This window comes from Eretmochelys imbricata, chromosome 13 (genome assembly GCF_965152235.1).
Source record: "Eretmochelys imbricata isolate rEreImb1 chromosome 13, rEreImb1.hap1, whole genome shotgun sequence".
Taxonomy (NCBI): Eukaryota; Metazoa; Chordata; order Testudines; family Cheloniidae; genus Eretmochelys; species Eretmochelys imbricata.
This window is the reverse complement of record NC_135584.1, coordinates 31,971,613-31,995,412: the sequence shown is the minus strand read 5'-3', so window position 1 is coordinate 31,995,412 and position 23,800 is coordinate 31,971,613. Positions and strand designations below refer to the sequence as shown.

Genomic DNA, 23,800 nt, shown 5'->3' with positions numbered 1-23,800 from the left:
CTGCTCAAATCGGCAGGTGCCAAACACAGGGGGGTTGCCAACGCTTTGGAGGATAGAGCTAAGATTCAGAGGGATCTTGATAATTGGAGAACTGGGCTATAGACAACAAAAGTGAAATTCAGCAAAGATAAATGTAAGGTGTCAAGTATCAGAGGGGTAGCCGTGTTAGTCCGGAACTGTAAAAGTGGCAAAGAGTCCTGTGGCACCTTATAGACTAACAGACTTATTGGAGCATAAGCTTTTGTGGGTGAATATCTACTTAGGGAAGAAAAACCAAATGCACAAATACAGAATGGGGGGAAAACTGGCTTGGCAGCAGCACTGCTGAGAAGGATCTGGGAGTTGTGGTGGCTCACAACTTCAACCTGAGTCCACAAATACAATTTTGGGTTCCATTAACAGAGGCATAGCATGCAAATCACGGGAGGTGGTGGTTCTGTTCTGCTCAGCGCTGATTGGCCTCAGCTGGAGCACTGTGTCCAGTTTTGGTCACTAATGTATAAAAAGGATGAAGAGGAACTAGAAAGAATCCAGAGGAGAGCGCCAAAGATGATCAAAGGGGTGGAATGCAGCCATATGAGCAAAGGCTGACGGCTAGTTTGGAAAAGAGGAGATTAAAGGGGAATATGATAGCGGTCTTCAAATACTTGAAAGGCTGTCATAAAAAGATGGAGAAAAGTTGTTCTCCCTTGCCACAGAGGGCAGGACAAGAGACAGTGGGTTCAAACTACAGCTTAGCAGATTTAGACTGAATCTCAGGAAAAACTTCCTACCTGTGAGAACAGTCGGACAATGGAACAGACACCTGGGGAGGTTGTGGAATCTCCTTCGCTGGAGGTTTACAAAAGGAGGCTTACATCTGTGATTCTGTGTTGGATGGTCTAGATGCAACAGATCCTGAATCTTTGCAGGAGGTTAGACTAGAATTCAACATTTCTCAAATGCAGCTACCATGGCTGCATCAGTCACCAGGGGCTTTTCTTGGGGCTACAGCCTCCTGGGCTGTGATTGGGCAGGGGGGGAGCAGTGGCCTCTCTCCTAGGGGCACCAGTGGTGATGGGCCCTGCCCCCCTCCAGCAAGGTGCAGGAGCTGATGAATTCCCCACTTTCCCGGGGCAGGGTAGGGGAGGCTTTGGCCACAGGGCTTTGGGCTCCATCCACGCAGTCGCCGCCTCTGGTCCCAGGCTCACCACCCACGCCATTGTCCCTGGGCCCCACAGCTTCCCTGCCTACCTCCCCATCCAGGGCTTAATTTGTCCCAGGGCTTGCCAGGGCTGAGTAAATCTGCTGTGAAAAGTGATATTAACAAACATACAAATATCACTTTTCACAGCAGCAGACTTACCATCTAGCAAGTTTAAAAAAAGCAAAAGAAGCAACACCAACAAAAAGACAAGAACTTGCAAAGCACCTTATTTGTGTTTCTATTCTGTTTAGGTCCAGTAAAGAATAGAGACAACTGTACATTATTTTCATTACTGAGTCTGAAAAAAATCCTATATAAATAAATGACAATGGTTTGGACATGTATATGCACATATTTATTTGTTTTCATGAAAGTTAATTAAGTATTTTAGGAAAAATTGTCAGCGCAGCCACTAGCAAGAGTTGGTGGCCACACTCTGAGGTCACTAAAAAATTTGTTGTGTGAACCCTTGGACTAGATGACCCTTGCAATCCATTTTAACCCTATAATTCTAAGGTTCTACATCTGTGGTGAAGAAAAGCTCTTAGAAAACTTGTCTGTTAAATAGTAAGTTACAGCCTTTACTACAGTGGTGCAAATACCTCCCTGTAATGACTCTGGTCTAATCTTCCTTCAAATTACTGCTTCCCTGTATCCAACTTTAATTGTATCCATTAGTCTGGGCAGAGTTGGACCCAGGGCAGGCTACTAATCCTTATTCCACAGCAACTTTTTCAGTGACTCCGTGGGGCCAGGACATTCGGTTCAGGCCTCACAATGGAAAAACTGAATGGGGAAGCAGCAGGCAGGCGCAAGCAGGTTGTAGAAGAGGAAGTCAAGGTCTGAAGGGTGGGGAGGTGAGAGATGGCTGGAGACAGCAGCAGGCAAAGTGCAGCAATCAGCCGAGCCCTGGCAAACCCCACCAGCTGTTTGTGCTCCAAGGCAGGAGAGGGGAGGGAAGCGGGACTTTGTCCACCGTTGCACCCCCTCCCCGGCTCCAGCCTGTGGGCTGCAGAACCTCCCCAGCCCCCTCACCTCCTCCAGGTTGCAGACGGTGCCTCGGCACTTGCCCATGTGGCTGGTGAAGGAGGAGGTGGTTGGGGAGCTCAGATCCTCCAGAGTCTGGGAGATGAAGTCTTGGACGGAGATGAGCTCCGGCATCCTGAAGGGCATACGCAGGGTGCTGCGGGTGGGTGATAAGGACTGGCCAGCAGGAGCGGAACGTCCGGCTCCAGGAAGGGGAACTGCTGAGAACACCGCAAGCCTGGGAGGAAGTGGCCAAGGCAGCTGCTTCATGCAGGGAGAGCAACAAACACACAAGAGCAGATATCCTGGCCCAGCCCCACCTAGGAGCTATCCCCCTGCCCAGCCTAGCCTCACCCCAAAGCTGCCACCCTGCGCGTGCGCACACATTCTCTCTCTCTCTCTCTCACATATATATCCTGGAGCTGCTTCCCAGCCCATCCCAGACACACGCCCTCCTCCCCAGAACTGCCCCCCATCCCATCAGACACACACACAACCCAGAGCTTTCCCTTCCCAGAACCCCCATCCACCCCCCCACACACACACTCAGGAGCTGCCCACACCAGCCACCCATCTCAGACACACACACACAACCCCAGGCTGCCCCCACATCCCATCCCTTCCCAGACACATCCCACACACACAGAGCTACCCCTGATACCTCCCATCACACTCCGGAGCTGCCCCATTCCGGCAGCTTTCTGGGAGCCGTGCAGAGCTGCGTAGGGAGCCTGCCTGCGCCACCAACCAGACTTTTAATGGCCAAGTCAGCGGTGCTTACTGGAGCCGCCAGGGTCCCTTTTTGACCAGGCATTCCAGTCGAAAACCAGACACCTGGCAACCCTAACCCTGCCCAAACCTGCCCTTCATCCCAGAACCCCCCACCCCCCCATCCCAGACACACTCATCCCCACACACTGTGGCATTGCCCCCTCCAACCCAGACACCCTGTGATGGGGTGGACTAGGCCCTGAAGCCACCTTCTGGAGGCCTGGTGGCTTTGCCACACCCCGCCCCAGAAAAGGGAAGTAGAGAGGTCCTCTGTGCTGCCTAGACCAGCTGTGCAGGAAGCAGCCAATCAGGGCCCAGCAGGCTAGTATAAGTAGAGCTGCGGTGCCAGAGGTGGAGGAGTGTGGATGGCTCTGGGCTGGCTCCTAGGACTCCACCCAGACAGAGCCCGGAGGTAAGGGTGAAGACTGGGCTGGAGCCATGGGGGTGGCCCAGGGGATTGTAGCAGCAATGCAGTGTATTTAAAGGGACATGGTGGATGGCTGCTATGTATAGGGTCCCTGGGCTGGGACTGGAGTAGAGGGCAGGCCTGGGTCCCTGCCACCAGCCAGTGGGAAAGTGGCCTGGACTTTGTTACACCCTAGAAGGGGAACTGATCTCTTTTAGGGGTCCAGCTGAAGAGCTGGGACTAGAAAGGCCCAGAGAGGTGAAGAGTCTCCAAGGAGAGAGCCCTGGGGGACATGGCCCCACACCAGGGCTGGGACTGCTTAAAGAGCAGAGACAACTTGAGAGAGCCCAGAAGGGGCTGAGAGACAGTTTGGATCAGGGTACTGTGATAGGCCCTGCTGGACTGATTGAAAAGTGAGCTCCAGGACAGGGCTGCAGATAGAAGGACCTTAGAGAGTGCTGAAATAGGCCCCCTGTGGGACTTATACCCCGGAAGGGGTTTGGTTTGCTTTTATCACACAGACAGAGTGTGTGAACCTTGGCTGGAGGGCTGAGTCACTGAAGACACACCACAAACAGGTAGAGAGAGAGTGCAGGCACGTGCTCTTAGCCAGAGGGTGCTCGTGAGAGGTGAGTGTGACTCTGTTACATCCCTGCACCGCCATGGGTGGTGAATGAACCCCCCTTTGGGGAGGCTAGTCTGCTGGCCCTCCCTCCCACCCTGTGACTAGAGGAGCCCCAAGGCCACCAGCATGGAGCTGAGCCCATGCTGGGCTGGCTTCAGGGTAGAGTACTTAGTCTTGCCATGCGCGTAGGGGACTGGACTAGATGACCTCTCAAGATCCTTTCTAGCTCTATGATTTTAGAGCGGGGAGGAGGGCAGGGCCGGGCCTCCTGGGGGAACATGAGCGGTGGGGCCACGGCCTGTGTCAAGGGAGGCTTAGCCTGCCTTGGCCTTCAATAACTGCTGCCCATGCCCACCTCCACAGAGCTGCCCCACCATCGCAGACACCATCCTCCAAACTGCCCCACCATTGCAGACGTATACCCAGACACCACCCATGCCCCTTGGCACTGCCCCCTGACTCCAGACACCCACACACTACCCTTCCCAGAGCTGCTCCCCTGTATAACAAACTGCCGGACATTCTCCACTCTACAGCTCCAGGGAGATTGGCTACGCCAGTCAGGGATGGGCTGCTGAAACCCACCAAATCAATCTGGCACACACCAGTTTCTCTCTCTGACACCGACAAGAAAGCGGACAGAAGATAACAGGTTTCCACAAGGGAGCTGAATATTTTTACCAGCATCCTACTCCTCACACTGATATTCAATAAGAAAACATCAAAGAGTGCTATCAAGAAAGTGCAAAGGCAGTTCTAATAACAAAATCTAGAAGGGAAGAATGGATTAGCAAAGCTACTTGGGCATCAATGGAAAGGAGAAGCGTAAAGCAGTGATACTCAGACCTCAGTGGTTCAGGAGCCAAATTAGCGATCAGCATTACCCAAAAGAGCCATAGTAGTGTCAAAATGCCCATTGTGATCCTGGGAGACCCTGCCTAACCCCTTAATGCAGTGGCTTATGAAGCCATACACGGGCTAGCTTGACAGCAGCAAGGAGTGGTTCAACAAGCTGAGCAAGTGCAGAAGAACTGTTGAGTGTGCTTTTGGCCACTTAAAAGCCTGCTGGCACTGCCTTTTTGAGAGGCTGGACCTTGCTGATGACAATATTCCTATGCTTATAGCAGCGTGCTGTACGCTCCATAATATTTATGAAGGGAAGGGTGAAAACTTCACTTAGGGCTGGAATGCTGAAGCTCAGTGCCTGGAGGCTGAATTTGAACAGCCAGAGACCAGGGCCATTAGAGGGGTGCAGCGTGGGGCCATAAGGATCAGGGATGCCTTGAGGCAGCAATCTGAAGCTGAAATCCATTAATATGTGTTGTTATGCTCCGGAGTGCAGTGCTTGTAATGCTCTGAGACAATGCACTATAAAGGTTTAAGAAAATTGCCTGTTGCTCTGCAGGGCTCTGTTTACTTTCAATTCCTGGAATAACGATGGCTTTCAAACCAAAACGATTCTTTTATTAAAAAACAACAACTGGAGGAGAGAGACAAACAAAAAAACACATCAGCCCTGTGGAGGATGGGGGAAGGGAGGGTCCCAGGAGGAGGCGGGGTCCCGGGATGGTTAAAGATTTGTGTATGTCCAGGGATCATATCCAACCTTGTCCTTTGGAGTGCAGTGCAGCGGGTTCTGTACTTCAGCAGGGCTACACTGCAGAGGGACGGGTGTTGCGTGCAGTGGGTACTGGGAGGCCGCAGGGCTGGACTGTGACGGGGAGGAGTGGAATGCCGCGGGTACAGACTGGAGCCAGGAGGTTGATGAGAGTGTGTTGGTGGAGTCTAGGGGGCGAATGGGAATGAATTTTGCGACAGCGGCTGCAGGGGAGGGTGGGCACGTTGCTGCTCGGTTTGCAACGCTAGTAGCACTGGAGCGTGTCCGCTTGGCGCGTCATAACTTTCAAGAGCCGCTCTGTGGCTTTGTTCCGGCGCGCTGCATTCTCCTTTTGGTCCCTCTTCTCGCTGTCCCGCCACTCCTTCAGTTCTTGCTTTTCGGCCATGAAGTGCATCATGACATCACACAGAAAGTCCTCTTTAGTTCTTCATGACTGCTTTCTAATTCTGTTCAGCCAGTGCTAACAAAGAGGGAGGCTGGGCTCCCAAGCTCATCTCTGTGGAGCCAAAATGCACATTTTACAGAAGCAGTATTGTTTGCAACACAGAGACACTGATTCAGTGATTTAAAACACAGCCACTATTCACATACCTGTCACTAACTGGCTGACCCCAGGCAAGCGCACATGAGCCACAAGACCTCCAAAATGGTGAGTAACCGCAGGGGCAGGGGAATCAGTGTTTCAGGACTGTACTGGGCACTTGGGGAGAGCCAGCACTATGGCGGGGCCTGATAATCATTATCGTCCCCACATTTTCCACAGGCTGTGTCCATTATGGAAAGTATCTCACGGCTGAAAGTGAGCAGGGAATCAAGGGAGGGTCTTCTCCAAGACTGTGGCTTCCGCCCTGGCCCTTATGCAGCTCATCTGTGTGCAACAATGGTTTCCCCTACCCACTTCAGTGATGGCAGAGTGGTGTGGGAAAGTTACCTTTAATGGGGCAAGAAACAACGCAGCTCGCTAAAGAACCTGCAGCAGCAGATTGCCCAGTATCTCTATGAGAGTTTTGTGGAGATCTGAGGCAGATTTCCGTGAAGTGAGGGAATCGATCAACACCCTGTTCCGCCGCTCAGACTAGGCATGTGGTGGTATGCGCATCATACAGACGCAAGCCTGTTTCTACTCTCTTCAGCGATTTCCAAAATCAAAGCCACTTACCAGGGGCCTCCTCTCCTGTTTGCGCTTCGCCAAGCTCCAACAGCTGTGACTGGCTAGCCTCCTCTGGGGTAAAGAAGAGCTCCTGGGTGCATGCATCTCTGACCTCCAAGTCGTCCTGTGCTCTGGACCCTCCACATCCTCATCCGAGATTTCCTCCTCTTGGCTCGGTCCACTCTCGACTGGCATGTGAGCCACCAAAGTATCCACAGTGGCCTTCACGGTGGAGGTGGCCAATGGCCAGGCTGTCAGTGGTACCAGACACCGAGTATCGCGTCCAGCTCTTTGTAGAACCGTCAGCTCATGGGCACAGCACCAGAGTGGTGGTTTGCCTCCCGTGCCTTGTGGTAGACGTTCTGCAGCTCCTTCACTTTGACCCTGCACTGCAGAGGGGCCATGACCAGGACACATTCTGTCATGCATCATGAAATCTGTCCATAGGTATCATAATTCCTAAGGCTGGAACGCAGCCGGGACTGCACAGCCTCCTCTCCCCAAATGCTGATGAGGTCCAGCAGCTCGGCATTACTCCAAGCAGAGGATCCCCTGATGTGTGGAGCAGGCATGGTCACTTGGAAAGATGCGCTGAGACCACTGCACGCATCTCTGAGCAAACTGGAAGGGGACTTTCAAAATTCCCAAGGAATTTAAGGGGTGCGGCTCACGGTTGGTCACCAGAGGGCAGGACAGTAGAGTTCAAACTGATGACCAGAGAGGTGAGCACAGGCATTGTGGGACACCTCCCGGAGGCCAGTCACAGCGCTGTAGTCGACCAGGGTGCCTACACTGGCACTGTGGCACTCTAGCCCCGTCTCAGAAAGCTGTACGCCTCTCGTCGGGGTGTGTGGGTTGTTTTGTTGTTGTTTTTTAAACAGCACTGCAACTGTGCAGTTTCTGCGCACTACGTGGCTTGTCAGTGTGTACACCGCGGGAGAAAAGAAAAGGGCATATATTGATCGAAAACGTGAAGAGCCTGAAGCTGCTAGTCAGAGAAGTGACCTTGCAGCCTTGTGGAAGACATTCAAACTACAAGAAGAGGAAACTTTAGCAGTACTGGAGGCCCTATTAAAAGGCAAATGGGAAGCCCCTCAGGTAGACTTGGCAGAAGTCAATTTTTATGTTTTAAGTAATTTCAACAGCTAATATTGATGTTTATTTTTAAGCATTTTTAAAGATTTTTATCAATTTACATTTTTGTAGTTGTGGGCACTGCTTTTGTAAGCTGTTATGACAATTTGTGTTAACACTGTAGCCAGTGGCATTGGAACAATTTGTAGAGCGGGGGTGCTGAGCCATTGAACCAAACTGTAAACGTTGTATATAATGGAAACCACTTCAAGCCAAGGGGTGTGGCAGCACCCCCAGCACCTGTTTCTTCTGCACACTGGTTATATTGTATTTGTGGTTGCTAACTGGGACAGATTAAGGTAAGATGAAGGGACATTTCCATTGGCTAACAACAGCCGCTCAGGAGCAGCACTGACCGCGACCAGGTGGCCTGCGGCCCCCAGCCCAGGATAACTGTGTCCGCCCTGAGCTGTGTCAGGGTGACTAGTTCTTTCTTTAAAGGGAAGGGGGAGGAACTTGTGGGACTGCTGCAGCCAATGGGTAGGTGGCATCAGGGGCAGGGCGCTCGGGTCTGTGCGTCTTGGGACGCGGGGGGAGGCACAAGGCTGAATCTCAGCACGAGTGGGCAGTGCCATGGATCTAACAGCCCCGCCGCAGCCCTGGGCCTTCCTCTCAGCACTGCTGCTCCCAGGGGCGGCGGGTGAATAGTGGGCCAGGGAGGCGGCTCCGTGGGTCCCCACCAGCTCCTTTCAACAACATGGTGTAAGGGCCAATCAGGCAGAGCCGGTTCCCAGCAGGGTAATTCCCCGCCCCCCCTCCTCCCCGCCCCGATGCCACTGAGCCACAGGTGGGGACGGGTCTGACTGAAGTACTCTGGTCTTTCATTCTCCATTGCAGTTCTCTGCGATTCACCCTGGATCATCCTGGGGCTCTCTTCTCTTCTCCCTTGCCCTCCCACCTTGAGTTACTGCCTGCTGTGCCCATCACTTAATTAATTCACTAACTAATAAATTAGGTCAAGCCATTAAAAAAGGAGGAGGAATTAGCCTTTAACCATCCAGCAAAAGGCATTATTAGTAATATGCACTCCATTGCACAAATTTTAAAATTAATGATATATTTGTAAATACTGTAATTCATGAAATAATGATGTTTCTTAGGCAACTAAGTGCAGCATATATACTAGACCATTTGTTATGTGTCTAATGCAGGAAATCAAAAATATTGTGCGACTTGGTGGGCCTAACTAGTCATTTAAAAAAAAATTAAGAAGGTGGCATGGCTCAGAAACACAGTGCGTGCGCTGGGTTACCACAGCTTCTTGGTGGGGACAACGCTATGCCAGGGAACCCTGAATGAGTTTTGACTGAACCTTACCTCTCTCAGACTTGTACTCCTGCCCTATGGCCAAATGTGCAATGAAGAAAAATGTGACAGACGCTGCAACAAACAACACCAAATAAAAATCACCCATACCTCCCTTGTCCATTAACACCACCTAGTTTGGTACAATGAAAAATAAAGCAATTGGTGCCCGTTGCCCAACTCATAGCTAAGCAACAGAAAAGGGAGAACAATAGTGTTGCAGTGAAAATACCCTGGTGGGCTGTACCAAAGAAGGTGAGCTCAGGGGCGCTGGAGCAATTTTTACAGTGGAGGTGCTGAGAGCTGCTGAATCAAACTGTAAACCCTGTATATCATAGAATCCACTTCAAGCCAGGGGGTGCAGCAGCCTATGAGTGAGCTTGCATCCCGGTTCGTACTTTAAGCCAGTGGTTCTCAACCAGGGGTACGCAGAAGTCTTCCAGGGATACGTCAACCCATCTAGATATTTGTCTAGTTTTACAACTGGCTACGTAAAAAGCACTAGCAAAGTCTGTACAAACTAAAATTTTATATAGACAGTGACTTGTTTATGCTGCTCTACATACCATATCAGTGTTTCTCAACCTTGGGGTGGTGGGATGGGTTTGCGGGTTGCAAGTGGAGGGTTGGCATTAAGGGCTGGCAAGATACATGCTGAAGTCAAAGTCTGAGCCCCACCATTCAGGGTTAAAATCAGACTCCTGAAAGGGGTACAGTAGTCTGGAAGCATTGAGAACCACTGCTTTAACCCTAATATTAATGGTGGTTCCAGTAATTACTACCACTGTTACCTTGAAACTGTGCTGCTGGATAATAACCTTTAAAAACCAAAAATATAATGCAAATAAAACACAAGCTACTATAAAAACAAAAACCAAAAGCAGAAAAAAGCTGAGGCCTGGCCTTACATAAGTAATTAACATGTGAATGGAGGCCTCGTTTTTTCAAAAAACAGAATTAGAAAAAAAATATTAGGTTAAAAACAAAATGTTTGTGCTAAAGATGATAAGTAACTAGGTCAGTAGGCTAAAAAGCAAAATGCCTAAGCCAACTAAAAGAAAAAACACCCCAAAATTATTTACTATAAACTAAATAACAAAAAATAAAATAAAAAACCCCTTTAGCTATTAGAGACTAAAGGATTGGCAACAGTGTGATTATTGTGTAAGATCTGAGTTATATATTGACCTGGCTATATGGCTGATCTCTTGGGATTAGAAGGACCCTTTGTTTGATGAAATTGGTTTTAAATAACCACTCATCATTAAGTCTATTGTCTGGGTGGTGAAAGAAGGGCTGAGATGGCTAAGGAGACTGTTCTTTGGACTTCTTGTTAATCAGTGTGGTGAGACTGAAGTTTACTTTTGTTACTGGTATAGTGTACCTGATGGTAGAATAACCACCAGTCTGGGGTGTGTCTGCCCTATTTCTCAGCAGCATGTCCTCAGTTTGGCATCCTCAGCTGCGACCCACTGAGGCATGGTGTCGGTCAGTGACACTGCATCCTAACTAAGGCACATGTTATTCAAAACAATTTTGTTCAGTCAGATTACCAATATTGACTTCTGACGGCAATATTTGATAACCTACTGACTGGACAGTAACCAATTTATCTGAAAAACAGAATTTACAAAAAACAACTCAATCAGCGTCAACTACTGGCATATCCCAAATGGTGACACCCAGCAGTACGGGTAACCTATAATATGAATGGACAGTACTGTGTAGTAACTAATTACAAAAGATTTATACATAAAGGTCTTATTTGTAATGTCACTACTCCAAATTTCTGTTTTACGCCTCATATACATAGCACTGTGAAACACGCTGTAATAATGCCTATCCCCGTATTTCAAAACGCCTCTTAAACGACACCTATCAACTAAAGTCTGAAATCTAACATCCCCCAGGCCCACTATATATAAAAACAATTGGCAAAAAAAACTGTCCACATGTTGTCTGAGGGAATGTGCAAACCATTGAACATATGGAGCATGAATGTCTGGATGGTTAAAGCAAAATGGCCAAGAAACAGTGTTTAAGCCCCTGAGTCATCTTCAGTCCATATATTATGCTTTTCTGAGATGATGGGTAAACATCCTCCCCATAAAAAGACAAAAAGCAGGGGACTGTAGTAATGAGAGAGAAAGGCTGGAGCCCTGGGCCTTGTGCAAGGTGTGAGGCCTGAATGTATTGGGCCTTCCCCAGTTCATCTAGCACAGCAGTTCTCAACCAGGTGTCTGAGGCCCCCTGGGGGGCCCTTGAGCAGGTTTCAGGGGGTCTGCCAAGCAGGTCTGGCATTAGAGTCACTAGAGCCCAGGTCAGAAAGCCGAAGCCCCGCTGCCCCTAGCCCTGCCACCTGAGACTGAAGCCAAAGGCTAAGTAACTTAGCTTCGTGCGATCACTGTAGTGTGGGACCCGAGGCAATTGCCTGGCTTTCTACCCCCAGTGCTGGCCCTGGATGTTATACAGGGGTGCTGGAACTATTTGTACAGTGGGGGTGCTGAGAGTCATTGAATCAAACTGTCAAGCCCTGTATATGATGGAAAAAACTAGAAGCCAGGGGGTGAAGCTGCATCCCCAGTTCCCCTAGTTCCAGCACTTATTCTTTCATATGCAGAAAAACAGTTGTGGCACAGGTGGGCCATGGAGTTTTTATAGCACATTGGGGGGGCCTCAAAAAGGAAAAGGTTGAGAACCCCTCATCTAGCATCTCATCAATCCTAGCATAGGGTACATATCGAATTCAGATACTCTGTTTTCTTTGCGGAATACAAAACGGAATACTGTAGTCTGGTTTTGGGACCAGCAGGATTGGACCAGACCATTTGCTATGGGATTCCCAGTTGGAGCATGCTCTATAGTTCTTTTTTTACAGTCTCCCTTAGCCACTGTTATCCAGAAGTGGCCCTTCTGGATTTAAGATGAATGTGGTATTCAATCAAATGGATTCTCCCAGGTCTGTTAGTGAAAATGTCCACAAAGTCCCTAACCAACTCACTGGCTTCCTCCTGCTGTATCTGGGACAGATTTTTCCCCTGGGGGTACCTCTCTGGGTGAGTCTGGGACAACTAGTTGGGGTCCTCCTCGTCTAATTCTTGTGTCGGGGGTGAATAAAGGGACTTCCATGGTTTTAACAAGTTAACATGGTATATTTCCCACCAAACAGATCTCATAGCCCACCTTTTCAATGTGCCTCAGGATCTCAAAAGGGCCTTGCCATTTGGCCTGCAGTTTGCTTTTGGAGGAGGGAAGCAGCAAAAACACTCAGTCCCCTGGCTTCCCTTTCTATTATGGTATTGTTCTTGGGAGCGCGGTACCACCTGGAAGTTCTCCTTGGCAAAGGTTCCTACTAGATCTAAACTTTCCTTAACTTAAGGACATACTGAATTATGTGAAGGGTTATGGTACTCTGTTCCTGCCATGACTCCCATAGGAGGTCTAGAATCCCCTGGGGTTGCCTCCCACATAGTCATTCAAAAGGTGAGACGCCTGTAGAAGACTGTGGGACCTCTCTGAGCACAAAAATCAGTTAGGGCAACATCTTGTCCCCATTCTGGGATTCAACAGTTATGAATTTTCAAAGCATTTCTTTTAATGTGAGGTTAAACCTATCTACCAACCCATCCATTTGTAAAAAGAAAAGGAGTACTTGTGGCACCTTAGGGTATGTCTACACTACAAAATCAGGTCGAATTTATAGAAGTCGGTTTTTTAGAAATCGGTTTTATATATTCCAGTGTGTGTCCCCACAGAAAATGCTCTAAGTGCATTAACTCGGCAGAGTGCTTCCACAGTACCGAGGCTAGAGTCGACTTCCGGAGTGTTGCACTATGGGTAGCTATCCCACAGTCTCCGCTGCCCATTGGAATTCTGGGTTGAGATCCCAATGCCTGATGGGGCTAAAACATTGTCGCGGGTGGTTCTGGGTACATATCGTCAGGCCCCCTTTCCCTCCCTCCCTCCCTCCGTGAAAGCAAGGGCAGACAATTGTTTTGCGCCTTTTTTCCTGAGTTACCTGTGCAGACGCCATACCACGGCAAGCATGGAGCCCGCTCAGCTCACTGTCACCGTATGTCTCCTGGATGCTGGCAGACGTGGTACTGCATTGCTACACAGCAGCAGCAACCCATTGCCTTGTGGCAGCAGACGGTGCAATAGGACTGGTAGCCGTCATAGTCATGTCCGAGGTGCTCCTGGTCGCCTGTGGGAGGTCGATCAGGAGTGCCTGGGCAGACATGGGCGCAGGGACTAAATTTGGAGTGACTTGATCAAGTCATTCTCTTTAGTCTTGCAGTCAGTCTATTGAACCATCTTATGGTGACCAGGCAGGTGATACGGATTGCTAGCAGTCCTATTGCATCATCTTCTGCCGGGCAGGCAAGAGATGAGGATGGCTAGCAGTCCTATTGTACCATCTTCTGCCAAGCAGCCATGAGATGTGGATGGCATGCAGTCCTTCTGCACTGTCTGCTGCCAGCCAAAGATGTAAAAGATAGATGGAGTGTATCAAATCAAGAAATAGACCAGATTTGTTTTGTACTCATTTGCAACCCACCCCCCCCACCTAGGGGACTCATTCCTCTAGGTCTCACTGCAGTCACTCACAGAGAAGGTGCAGCGAGGTAAATCTAGCCATGTATCAATCAGAGGCCAGGCTAACCTCCTTGTTCCAATAAGAACAATAACTTAGGTGCACCATTTCTTATTGGAACCCTCCGTGAAGTCCTGCCTGAAATACTCCTTGATGTAAAGCCACCCCCTTTGCTGATTTTAGCTCCCTGTAAGCCAACCCTGTAAGCCGTGTCGTCAGTCGCCCCTCCCTGCGTCAAAGCAACGGCAAACAACCGTGCATCTGAGTTGAGAGTGCTGTCCAGAGCAGTCACAATGGAGCACTCTGGGATAGCTCCCGGAGGCCAATACCGTCGAATTGTGTCCACAGTACCGCAAATTCGACCCAGCAAGGCCGATTTAAGTGCTAATCCACTTGTCAGGGATGGAGTAAGGAAATCGATTTTAAGAGCCCTTTAAGTCAAAATAAAGGTCTTCATCGTGTGGACAGGTGCAGGTTTACATCGATTTAACGCTGCTAAATTCGACCTAAAGTCCTAGTGTAGACCAGGGCTGAGAGACTAACCAATTTATTTGAGCATAAGCTTTCGTGAGCTACAGCTCACTTCATTGGGTGCATCCGACGAAGTGAGCTCACGAAAGCTTATGCTCAAATAAATTTGTTAGTCTCAAGGTGCCACAAGTCCTCCTTTTCTTTTTGCAGATACAGACTAACACGGCTGCTACTCTGAAACCATCCATTTGTGTTTTTTACTGAATGGACCCTCGAGACCACATCTCTTACATTAGCTGTGACATGAAGGCCGTACCCTGATCTGACAAGATGACTCTTGGGATCTCTACATGGGAGAACGCTTTGAGTCATCCAGTAACTATTGCCTGTGTGGTACAGAGTGCATGGCCACAGCCTCTGGGTACTGGGTGGTGTAGTCTACAATTACTAAAATAAATCAACATCCACTTGATTCTATGGATCTGTCTAGTTCTAGGGATCCGTCATGGAGTGGGTACACCCTGTCATGGGGTGTCAGGTCATGTATGGTTAAAAGAAAGAGAGAGGCTATACCACAGCCAGTTAGGTCCTATGCTGGTGACCCAGATTATAACGTGTGGTAGTATGGCCTGTATGGCCGCAGTCAATAAAGCTGCCCATCTCCATGGGGCTGTGTGGCCTACTGGCTGGAGTCAATAAAGTCATCCACCTCCATGGGGCTGTGTTGGTCTGTTGGGGAAGTGGGGTGCCACCTAGAGTGGCACCTGGGGTAGGAGGACTTGGGCCCTTCCTGCTCCTTCGAGTCCTAGCCCAGGGCCCTGGCAGTGGCGAGGGTGCTCACCACTAAGTCAGTGGGGATCTCCCTGAAACACACTGACCTGTTCCCTAGTTCTCCACCTGGAGCAATGTCAGAGGTCTTGTCTATACTAAAGGGAAAAGTCGATCTAAGCTACGCAATTTGAGTTATGTGAATAGCGTAACTCAAATCGATGTAGCTTAGAGCTACTTACTGTGGGGTCCACACTATGCAACGTCGATGGAAGATGCTCTCCCGTCGACTCCCCTTACTCTTCTCGATCAGGTGGAATACAGGAGTCAACGGGAGAGCGATCGGTGGTCGATTTAGCGGGTTTTCACTAGACCCGCTAAATTGACCGCTGATGCATCGATCGCCACAGCGTCGATCCTCTGGTAAGTGTAGACAAAGTCCTAAGTCCTCTGGACTGCTTCCTACCCTGTCTTCCACAGCGGTGGTCCACAATTCCCATGGGTCTGTGGGGTCCTCAGCCGGTGCAGCTCCTGATGGCTCGGTCCCCTCTCTGGGTTCCACAGGCAGCCTGGATTCTGTCTGGGGCTCGGCGCATCTTGGCTCTGTGGTTAAGGCCTGTAGCCACTCCCGGGAGAGAGCTTACAACCTGCGTCCTTCCCCCTTCAGCAGCCTGCCAGACTGAGCTGGGCTGCTTCCTTTTATATCCCGTCTCCAGGCTGAGCGTGCCCAGCAGAGGCAGAAGGATGTGGCCTCCTCAGCCTGCAATGCACAGTTAACCCTTTCTGGGCTAGGGCAGAGTAGGTACACCCCATCACAGGGTCCAACAAGGCCTACCCTGATCCACACAAATGGGATGCCCACTAGTGGGACTGGGAGCAGGACCAAGGGGCCCACTAAATGGCATTCTGGGCAGGACAAACAATAATCCTTGTGGTTGGGACCGATGTCGGAGATGCATGTTTGAATTCCTACTCTGCCTGATTTGGAGCAAGGAGTTAAACCCAGGTCTTCTGCTTCCCAGGAGAGTGCCCTAACCACTGGCCTATGGGGTACTTTGGGGTGGGCCCCCTCAACCTCTCCTATTGAAGTTGTTCCATTTTATATAAATAATTAAATCTTCATTGGGCCACAGAGAAAGTCAGAATGGTCAGAGTTGAAGAGCTGTGAGGATCTACGCTAATGGCTTTGTGGCCTGGGTACCCATCCAAGACCCATTGGACACAGTGCCATAGAGTCCCATCCAAGGGACCATCAGACACAATGTGCCATGGGGCAGGAGTTCTATCCAGGGACCTCTAGGACATAGGGGCCTAGGGGTCCATTCATGACGTGATAGCGCTCTCTCCAAGTTGGCCAAATGGAAGCACCCCTCAAGAAGCTGCCTGTGTGCTTTTTCTCTCCGTTGGCCCCTGGATGTTTTTCCTTAGCATCCTTTGCCTCCTTTCTCTGATTTGTCCCATATAACCCCTCAGTTGGTAAACACCTCCATGGTAGGCCAAGCCTGTTTGGGGGCAGAAAGGCCTAATTTGGCTTGTTACCAGTTGTCGGCAATTTTAGTTTTCTCTCAAAGTTTGTATAAAATGCCCAGGTATCAAGGTGATAATGTCAAATTAATGAAATATATAACTATAAATATTGTCTTTACAATTTTAGCAGCATACCCAGCCAATGTATAGCTCCTGAGTGAAGAATCTTCTCTGAGCCCTTTTTATCTGAAATCTTGCAAAATAGCATTTCTGCTCTGACTTCCAGTGCTTTCTACTTTTGGCGGAGTGGCCACGCTCCATGCATTTGGCTGCTGGCATTGTCCTCCTGGGCTCTACTTCAGGCTCTTCCACTAACTTTGAGTGATATTTTTAAGTACTCAGAAGTGGCATAATTCTTCTCCTATTAAAATCAATAGTAAAACTGCATTGGCTCCAGTGAGAGCAGAGTTAGTCCAATGCCAATGCTTTTTGAAATTCTCCCCTGGCTGTGTGACCTCGGGCAAGGCCCTGAACCTTTCCGTGCCTCAGTTTCCCCATCTCTACAATGGAGATAATGGCACTTACCCACCTTTGTAAAGTGTTCTGAGACCCTCGACTGGAAAGAGCTATATGATTCCATTTCAGGGGTATTATTTGCTATAATAATTTGGTATTTCTGCTTCTGGGCCTGGTCCAAAGCATGAAGTGCAGGGATGTTGAAAATGAGAACAAAGAAGCATACCAAAAAAATACGGTAGTGCTTCTCAGCCTCAGAAATAGTTGAAATTCAGGTTGCTGGGACTGAGTTCAGCTTCAGTCTGGGGCAAGGGATCGAGTTCATTCTTATTTAATCTGAGCCAGTTCCTCCATCCCAAGGTCTCATTTAGAAAAACAATAGCCCATTTTCGTAATATACAGCAGAGATTTGTTTGTTTTGTATTATCTTTTAAATCAGAATGCAAATGAGTTTAGTTTGACTCATGGGACAGTTCTCATTTCTAAGTACCAACACCTTGATTATGTGTTATTTCTGTGGGGTTGTAAGGATGGGTCTTTAAAGATATGCATTTCACTATTTAGTAAAAGATCACATTTACATGAAGCCATTTAAAGAATGAGACCTTGTCTACACTTAAACAGTGCTGCAGTTGCGCTACCGTAGTGCTTAGTGAAGATGCTACTGTGATGTTCCCCTGGTGTTATCTGGACCGGTGATCTGCTAGATCACCCCAATCCTTGACTCTGGGAGCCAACTTTACCCTGCTCTACTGTGAGAACCCCCACTCCTGGACTGTTCATGCACAGCCTCTGGCATGTAAGCTGCTTGGATTGTGCAACCAAATGACACTAGCCAATATCTCCAGTCCCAGACACAACCCTAGGAACCTCTGTCTTGCAGTGTCCAGTTATGCCTGCTGGACGCTGCAAGCTTATATTCGTTCATCAATTTAACAAAGAAATGGATATGTAGCAGGCTTGTTATCCCAAGGGGAGTCTCTGACGTGCTTCAAACCAAATGCACTGCTTCAGGTAGAATAAATAAGCAAATGTATTAAGTACAAAAGCTAGATTTTAAGTGATTATAAGTCAAAGCACAAGTCAGATTTGGTCAAATGAAATAAAAGCAAAATGCATTCTAAGCTGATCTTAACACTTTCAGTGCCCTTACAAACTTAGATGCTTCTCACCACAGGCTGGATGGTTGCCCTTCAGCCAGGCTCTCCCCTTTGATCAGTGCTTCAGTCGCTTGGTGGTGGTGTCTGTAGATGGAGGTGGAAGAGAGAGGAAGAGCATGGCAAACATTTCTCCTTTTTATCATGTTCTTTCTTTCCTCTTGGCTTTTCCCCTCCACCTTTCAGGGTCACATGAGCATTACCTCATCGTAGTCCCTGACTCGCCAAGGGAAGGGGGGTGATTCACTCGAGAGTCCAACAGATCCTTTGTTGCTGCCTAGGCCAGTGTCCTTTGTTCCTGTGAGGTTGGGCTGGGTTTGTCCCATACATGCCCCGATGAGGTGTGAACTGCCCCTCTGTTCCTGGAGAGTTTTGTCTGGGCTTATTTTAAGCCATGAGGATATGTTTTCAACCTCATAACTATATACATGAAATTACAACCTATAACATTACTATAACATTACTGTAACAACAATGCTCAGTGCATCATTGAAGGTGGAAGGGATAGCTCAGTGGTTTGAGCATTGGCCTGCTAAACCCAGGGTTGTGAGTTCTGGGCCAAAAATTGGGGTGATTGATCCTACTTTGAGCAGGGGGTTGGACTAGATGACCTCCTGAGGTCCCTTCCAACCCTGATATTCTATGATTCTATGAGCCTTCTGAAGACACCCAATATGACAAACTTTGCATTGGATACCACACAATCATATTATAAGGATGAACATGGGGTGCAGGGTGTTCCCCAGAGATACAGGGTGTCACAGCTACCTACGCCAACAGGAGGGCTTCTTCCATCGACATAACGCTGTCTACACTGGAGGTTAGGTCAGTATAACTGTGTGGCTCAGGGGGTTTTCCACACCCCTGAGTGATTTAGTTATACCAGCATAACTTGCTAGTGTAAACCAAGCCTGTGACTGGGAGTTTTAGAATCCTGTCTCTCTGGCTCCCTCCATGCCTTAGGTTGACAGAAACTCTATTTTCCTGCAGGGGACACTGCTGCTTAATTCTGGACAAAATCAGATCTGATAGGTAAATTCTACAGTCAGGAACAGATTACAGAAATGTGGAAATCTGGAGAGGCATGAAAATGCTGTCTACAAAACAGGGAAACATTCCTTCTGTATTTCATGAGGCTTCAGTTCATTTGTTCAAGTGTTTGCATCAAACTGAAATTAACTTTATTTTCTAAAAGTGTAATGATAAATGCCTTCAAAATATGTTCTTTGTGTGAATGGATGTATATGACTTTATTAGCAAAGTCCTTCAGTTAGCCAAACAAAAAAGCAACTTCACTGTTGCAATTATCAGGAAAAGATTCCAAGTCCAGAACTGTTTGAAATTTGTCTTATGAATCATAAGATATTTGAATGTATTTATTCCAACAGCTTCTGTACAAGATTCATACCGTTAGTTTTGTACTTTGTTCTGTTTGAATGTGAAGTTCATCTAAGGCTAATGTAAAGGTCGTATTGCCACTTTAAAAGGCATCCTCTGGAGTTTTGATCCTACAGAGTTGTTTCACATGAAGCAGAGTATGACTCATGCTAATGGAAAGGGTAAAGAAGATTTTTTTAAAAGAAATATATCGCAGTTAAATTAGTTTAGACAGCATGACATCAGAGAGTAATTAAATAGGTTTTTGTTGGAATTCCGTTTCCAATTCCTGAGTTCAGGTTTGTAAAAAATTTCTAAGCACCTGCAGGTCTCTGTGTGTGAAATATTTTCACTGGAAAGGATTCAAAACTTAAAAAAAAAAAAAAAAGAAAAAGAAACTTGTAACACAGAGGCAGCATTACGCCATTCTTCCTTCTTGGAAAAAAACCCCCTCAGATTTAAACAAGACTCCTTCAAGCTTTCAGTCAGTTTTACAGAAGAAAAAGGGGTGGTAAACCTTCTCTTTTCAAGAACAAGTTCTTTTTAGCTGCTAACTGAGGCCAGGAGAAGATTAGATCTGAATAAATGAGCATTTCCACTATGGGACTGGATACAAATGTTAAACAAACAGATTTAAAGTGTTTTAAACTTAAAAGAAAACTATTCCTGCTGACTTCAGTTTTTAATTTCTTTCATGTTTTCTTATGCCAAACTGGAGGAACCTTTTCTGATTTTTTCTTTAGTGGCATTCAAAGGAAGACCAGAGGATGAAAATCTTGCACTTTCTCACTTTATTGCTTTGGCACTTGACTTGGTTTTACCTGGTTCTAGTTTCTGTAGTGTTGAGTAATTCCGAAGCAGGTCAGAGTAATCCAGGATCCAAGTTAGGATTGTTAAAAGCAGAAGGAAAAGAGACAAATCCCTCGCCAAGGGCAGGTACCTTTAGGACTGGAAACCATGGATATAGTACTGGGACCTTAAAGGCTAGAGCTAAAACCAATACTGTTCAAGCTGGAGCTCTCTTGGCAAAGAATAATGAATCAAAGAAGAGTCTCTCTAGAGAAGGGACCACAGATGCAAAGGTAGGGCAGTCCCCAAACAGGCAATCTGGAGTAAGGACAGTGACCCCAAAGGTTCAGAACCTTGGCAGCAAAGCCTCGCTCAGAAAAACTGGCACAGGGAATACTGATGCCAGTTCTTACAAAACCAAAAAGACTAAAGAGCCTGTAACACAAAGGGAACCTAAAGCGACTTTCAAACATCCCCCTATAACGCCACATGAATACATGCTCTCCCTCTACAGGACTCTCTCGGATGCAGAAAGAAAAGGCATTAATGGAAGTGTAAAACTGGAGACTGGACTTGCCAATACAATAACAAGCTTTATAGATAAAGGACAAGGTAAGAAAGGAGCTACAGCATTTATGAGTATGTATGTGTGTGATGCATGTCTGCACATATTGTTAATTGAAAAATAATGATCATTATTGAAAGAAAATAGCTTGACTGATTCGAATGTAATCAGAATCATGTAACTTATAGGCAGTTTTTGTCTTTTCAGTTAAGCTTCGAAGATTCTTCTGGCAGCAGGGCATAATATTTGTATGCTAGCTAAGCAAAACATTTAGGGACAGATTTTCAAAGGCTTTTTGATGCCTAAAGAGGCAGATAGGTGCCTAGTGGGATTTTCAAAAACACTGGGGCACCTAACTCCTATTGAAATGAATGGCTGTTAGATGCCTAGGTGGTTTTGAAAACCCACTGGCTGCCTATCTGCATGTTTAGGTGCCTAAACACCTTTGAAAATATGACTCGGGGGCTTTTTTCATACTTAAACTACAGTAGTTGGTAAAATACCATTTTATTTCTTGTTAGCCATATGTCTACCGGCATATGGCGCTGTAAAGACAGTGCTATTTCTGTGCTTTTCCAGGAGCAAAACAAAGAGCTTCTTTGTGAAAATGCTGGCCTCTTCAAGGAGAGACCTGAGACTCTGTGGCACAAGTTTCTGATTGTGGAAAATTTTGAGAAAATTGAGCTAGCCTAGTGCACCCCTTCCTCCAATAAATGAAGAGGCTTCATTTCCTGTTCATCACGTAGCTTCTTATTGGTGAGATGGGCAGTGTCACAGATCAGGTGTTCACCTGACTGCTCAAGTAGGGCAATTCGAGCCAAATGCTGCTCTCCATAACGTTAGGGTGTGTTTTTTCAGGGATTTCAGTGAGCATGGATGGTGCCCATGGAGAGCAGCTCCTGGGACTTCTATGGATGAGAAAGCAATGGTGAGGCTGGTACCTGACAATCCAGTCCAGAACGGGGACACCGAAGGCAGTTAATGATCACAATTTGGCTGCTGTAGAGAAATGGGATGCTGTTCAGCAGAGCTGCGTTCCAGATGAAATTCTTGATTTTCCTTTGGAAGGCAACGTCAATGTAACATGCTGAATTTAAATAGCCATGTTTCTTAACAATGCTTCTTATCAACCTTACCAGGCAAATGAAACAGTGGTTCTGGGGGTTATATTTTTTTGCTCCATCAGAATAAGTTGAGCCTTGTGTAGTTAATAAAGCAGTTGTCCTGGTGCCTGGCAGTTCCTGGAGGATTTGGGTTTTAAAGGACAAATTCACCATTGTACTGTCTATTGGTGAAATTCACCCCTGTACAGGGGGCCAGTATGAGGTCCAGGCACCACTTAAGCCCCACTTCAGTCCTATGTCAAGAATGTAAGTGGTGGCTATGCACTGCGATGGCTCACACTCGAAGGAGAAATCTCTGCCAGTTGGCTAATTGATACTTTGGGGCCAGAAAACACACACAGGTGAGATGACATTTCTTTGGCTGAAACAAGAAGAGTTCAGAATGCCATTTCACTACTGAGTCATTAAGCTCCTCTGAGTCTCAGCTCAGAGCAGGTTTTTATGACTGTCTCCGTATTGGTTAAAAGGCTCTTTATTATGACTTCCAAGACTGTGGGCTAATAGCGAGTGATCTTGTGAGTTTGTGAGCAAACTTCAGAAGTAACAGGAGGAATTTTAGAGCTAATACTCATTCTTGTTTACAATAAACTTAAAAGTGTCTGCGGTTTTTGTTTTGTTTTAGATGACCGAGCTCCAGCCATAAGAAAACAAAAATATATTTTTGACATCAGTGCATTAGAAAAAGATGGTTTGTTGGGGGCAGAGCTGCGGATATTAAGGAAAAAGCCCTCTGAGACCTGGAAGCCTCATTCTCTTGGGAAAACTTCCCAAGTGAAATTGTTCAGTTGCCCCACAAACAGACAAGCAGCAACTCTCCTGGACTCTCGCACTGTCAGCACTGCAGATACACCAAAATGGGAAGTATTTGACATTTGGAAACTTTTTAGGAATTTTAAAAACTCAGTTAACTTGTGTTTCGAACTCGAAGCTTTTGATAGGGGGAGAGCTATTGATCTGAGGAGTATGGGATTGAATAGAACAGGGAGGCAGGTCAATGAAAAGGCTCTCTTCTTGGTATTTGGGAGGACAAAAAAAAGGGACCTGTTTTTTAATGAAATCAAGGCGAGATCAGGCCAAGATGACAAAACTGTTTATGAATACTTGTTCAATCAGCGGAGGAAGAGAAGAGCTCCTCTAGCAACGAGGCAAGGGAAGAGGCCCAACAAGAACCTGAAGGCAAGGTGTAGTAAAAAAGCTCTCCATGTGAATTTTAAGGACATGGGCTGGGACGACTGGATAATAGCCCCTCTGGAATATGAAGCTTATCACTGTGAAGGGCTTTGTGAATTTCCTCTTCGATCTCATTTGGAACCCACCAATCACGCAGTTATCCAAACGCTAATGAACTCAATGGACCCAGAATCTACTCCTCCGACTTGCTGTGTTCCGACCAGACTGAGTCCGATTAGCATTCTCTTCATAGACTCTGCAAATAACGTGGTCTACAAACAATATGAAGACATGGTAGTGGAGTCATGTGGTTGTAGGTAGCAGCACAATCCCTCCCATTAACACATTAACAAAGATAATTGACAAGAACCTCTTCTCAAACAAGAGTAACTAATCCTCTTACCCCTAGCACACATATGGTTTAACAATGGTAATAAGAAACAATCTGCTAAACTCTCACCGTGTCTGTATGTCTCTTAGTGGTAGACACATTTTAGCAGTAGTTCAATACTGTCATCCTCCAAACTTAGCCCAGAATGGGGCTTTGAGTAAAGAATTCTGTAATCACAAGAGAATTGTTC

General features: G+C 47.3%; 2 protein-coding genes across 2 annotated transcripts in view; one reads left to right on the top strand and one right to left on the bottom strand.

Moving 5' to 3' along the window:
• LOC144273450 (arf-GAP with SH3 domain, ANK repeat and PH domain-containing protein 1-like) overlaps positions 1-2,359 on the bottom strand; it is a 116,828-nt gene extending 114,469 nt beyond the window's left edge. The window contains exon 1 of the mRNA XM_077832030.1: positions 2,222-2,359. Coding sequence (XP_077688156.1) covers positions 2,222-2,359 — 138 coding nt within the window. The remainder of the gene's footprint in view (positions 1-2,221) is intronic.
• Positions 2,360-20,338: 17,979 nt separating this feature from the next.
• On the top strand, positions 20,339-23,540 carry GDF5 (growth differentiation factor 5). The gene is made up of 2 exons (XM_077832216.1): positions 20,339-20,972; positions 22,672-23,540. The coding sequence occupies exons 1-2, from the start codon at positions 20,339-20,341 to the stop codon at positions 23,538-23,540; spliced, it is 1,503 nt and encodes a 500-aa protein (XP_077688342.1).
• The last annotated feature ends 260 nt before the right edge of the window (positions 23,541-23,800 follow it).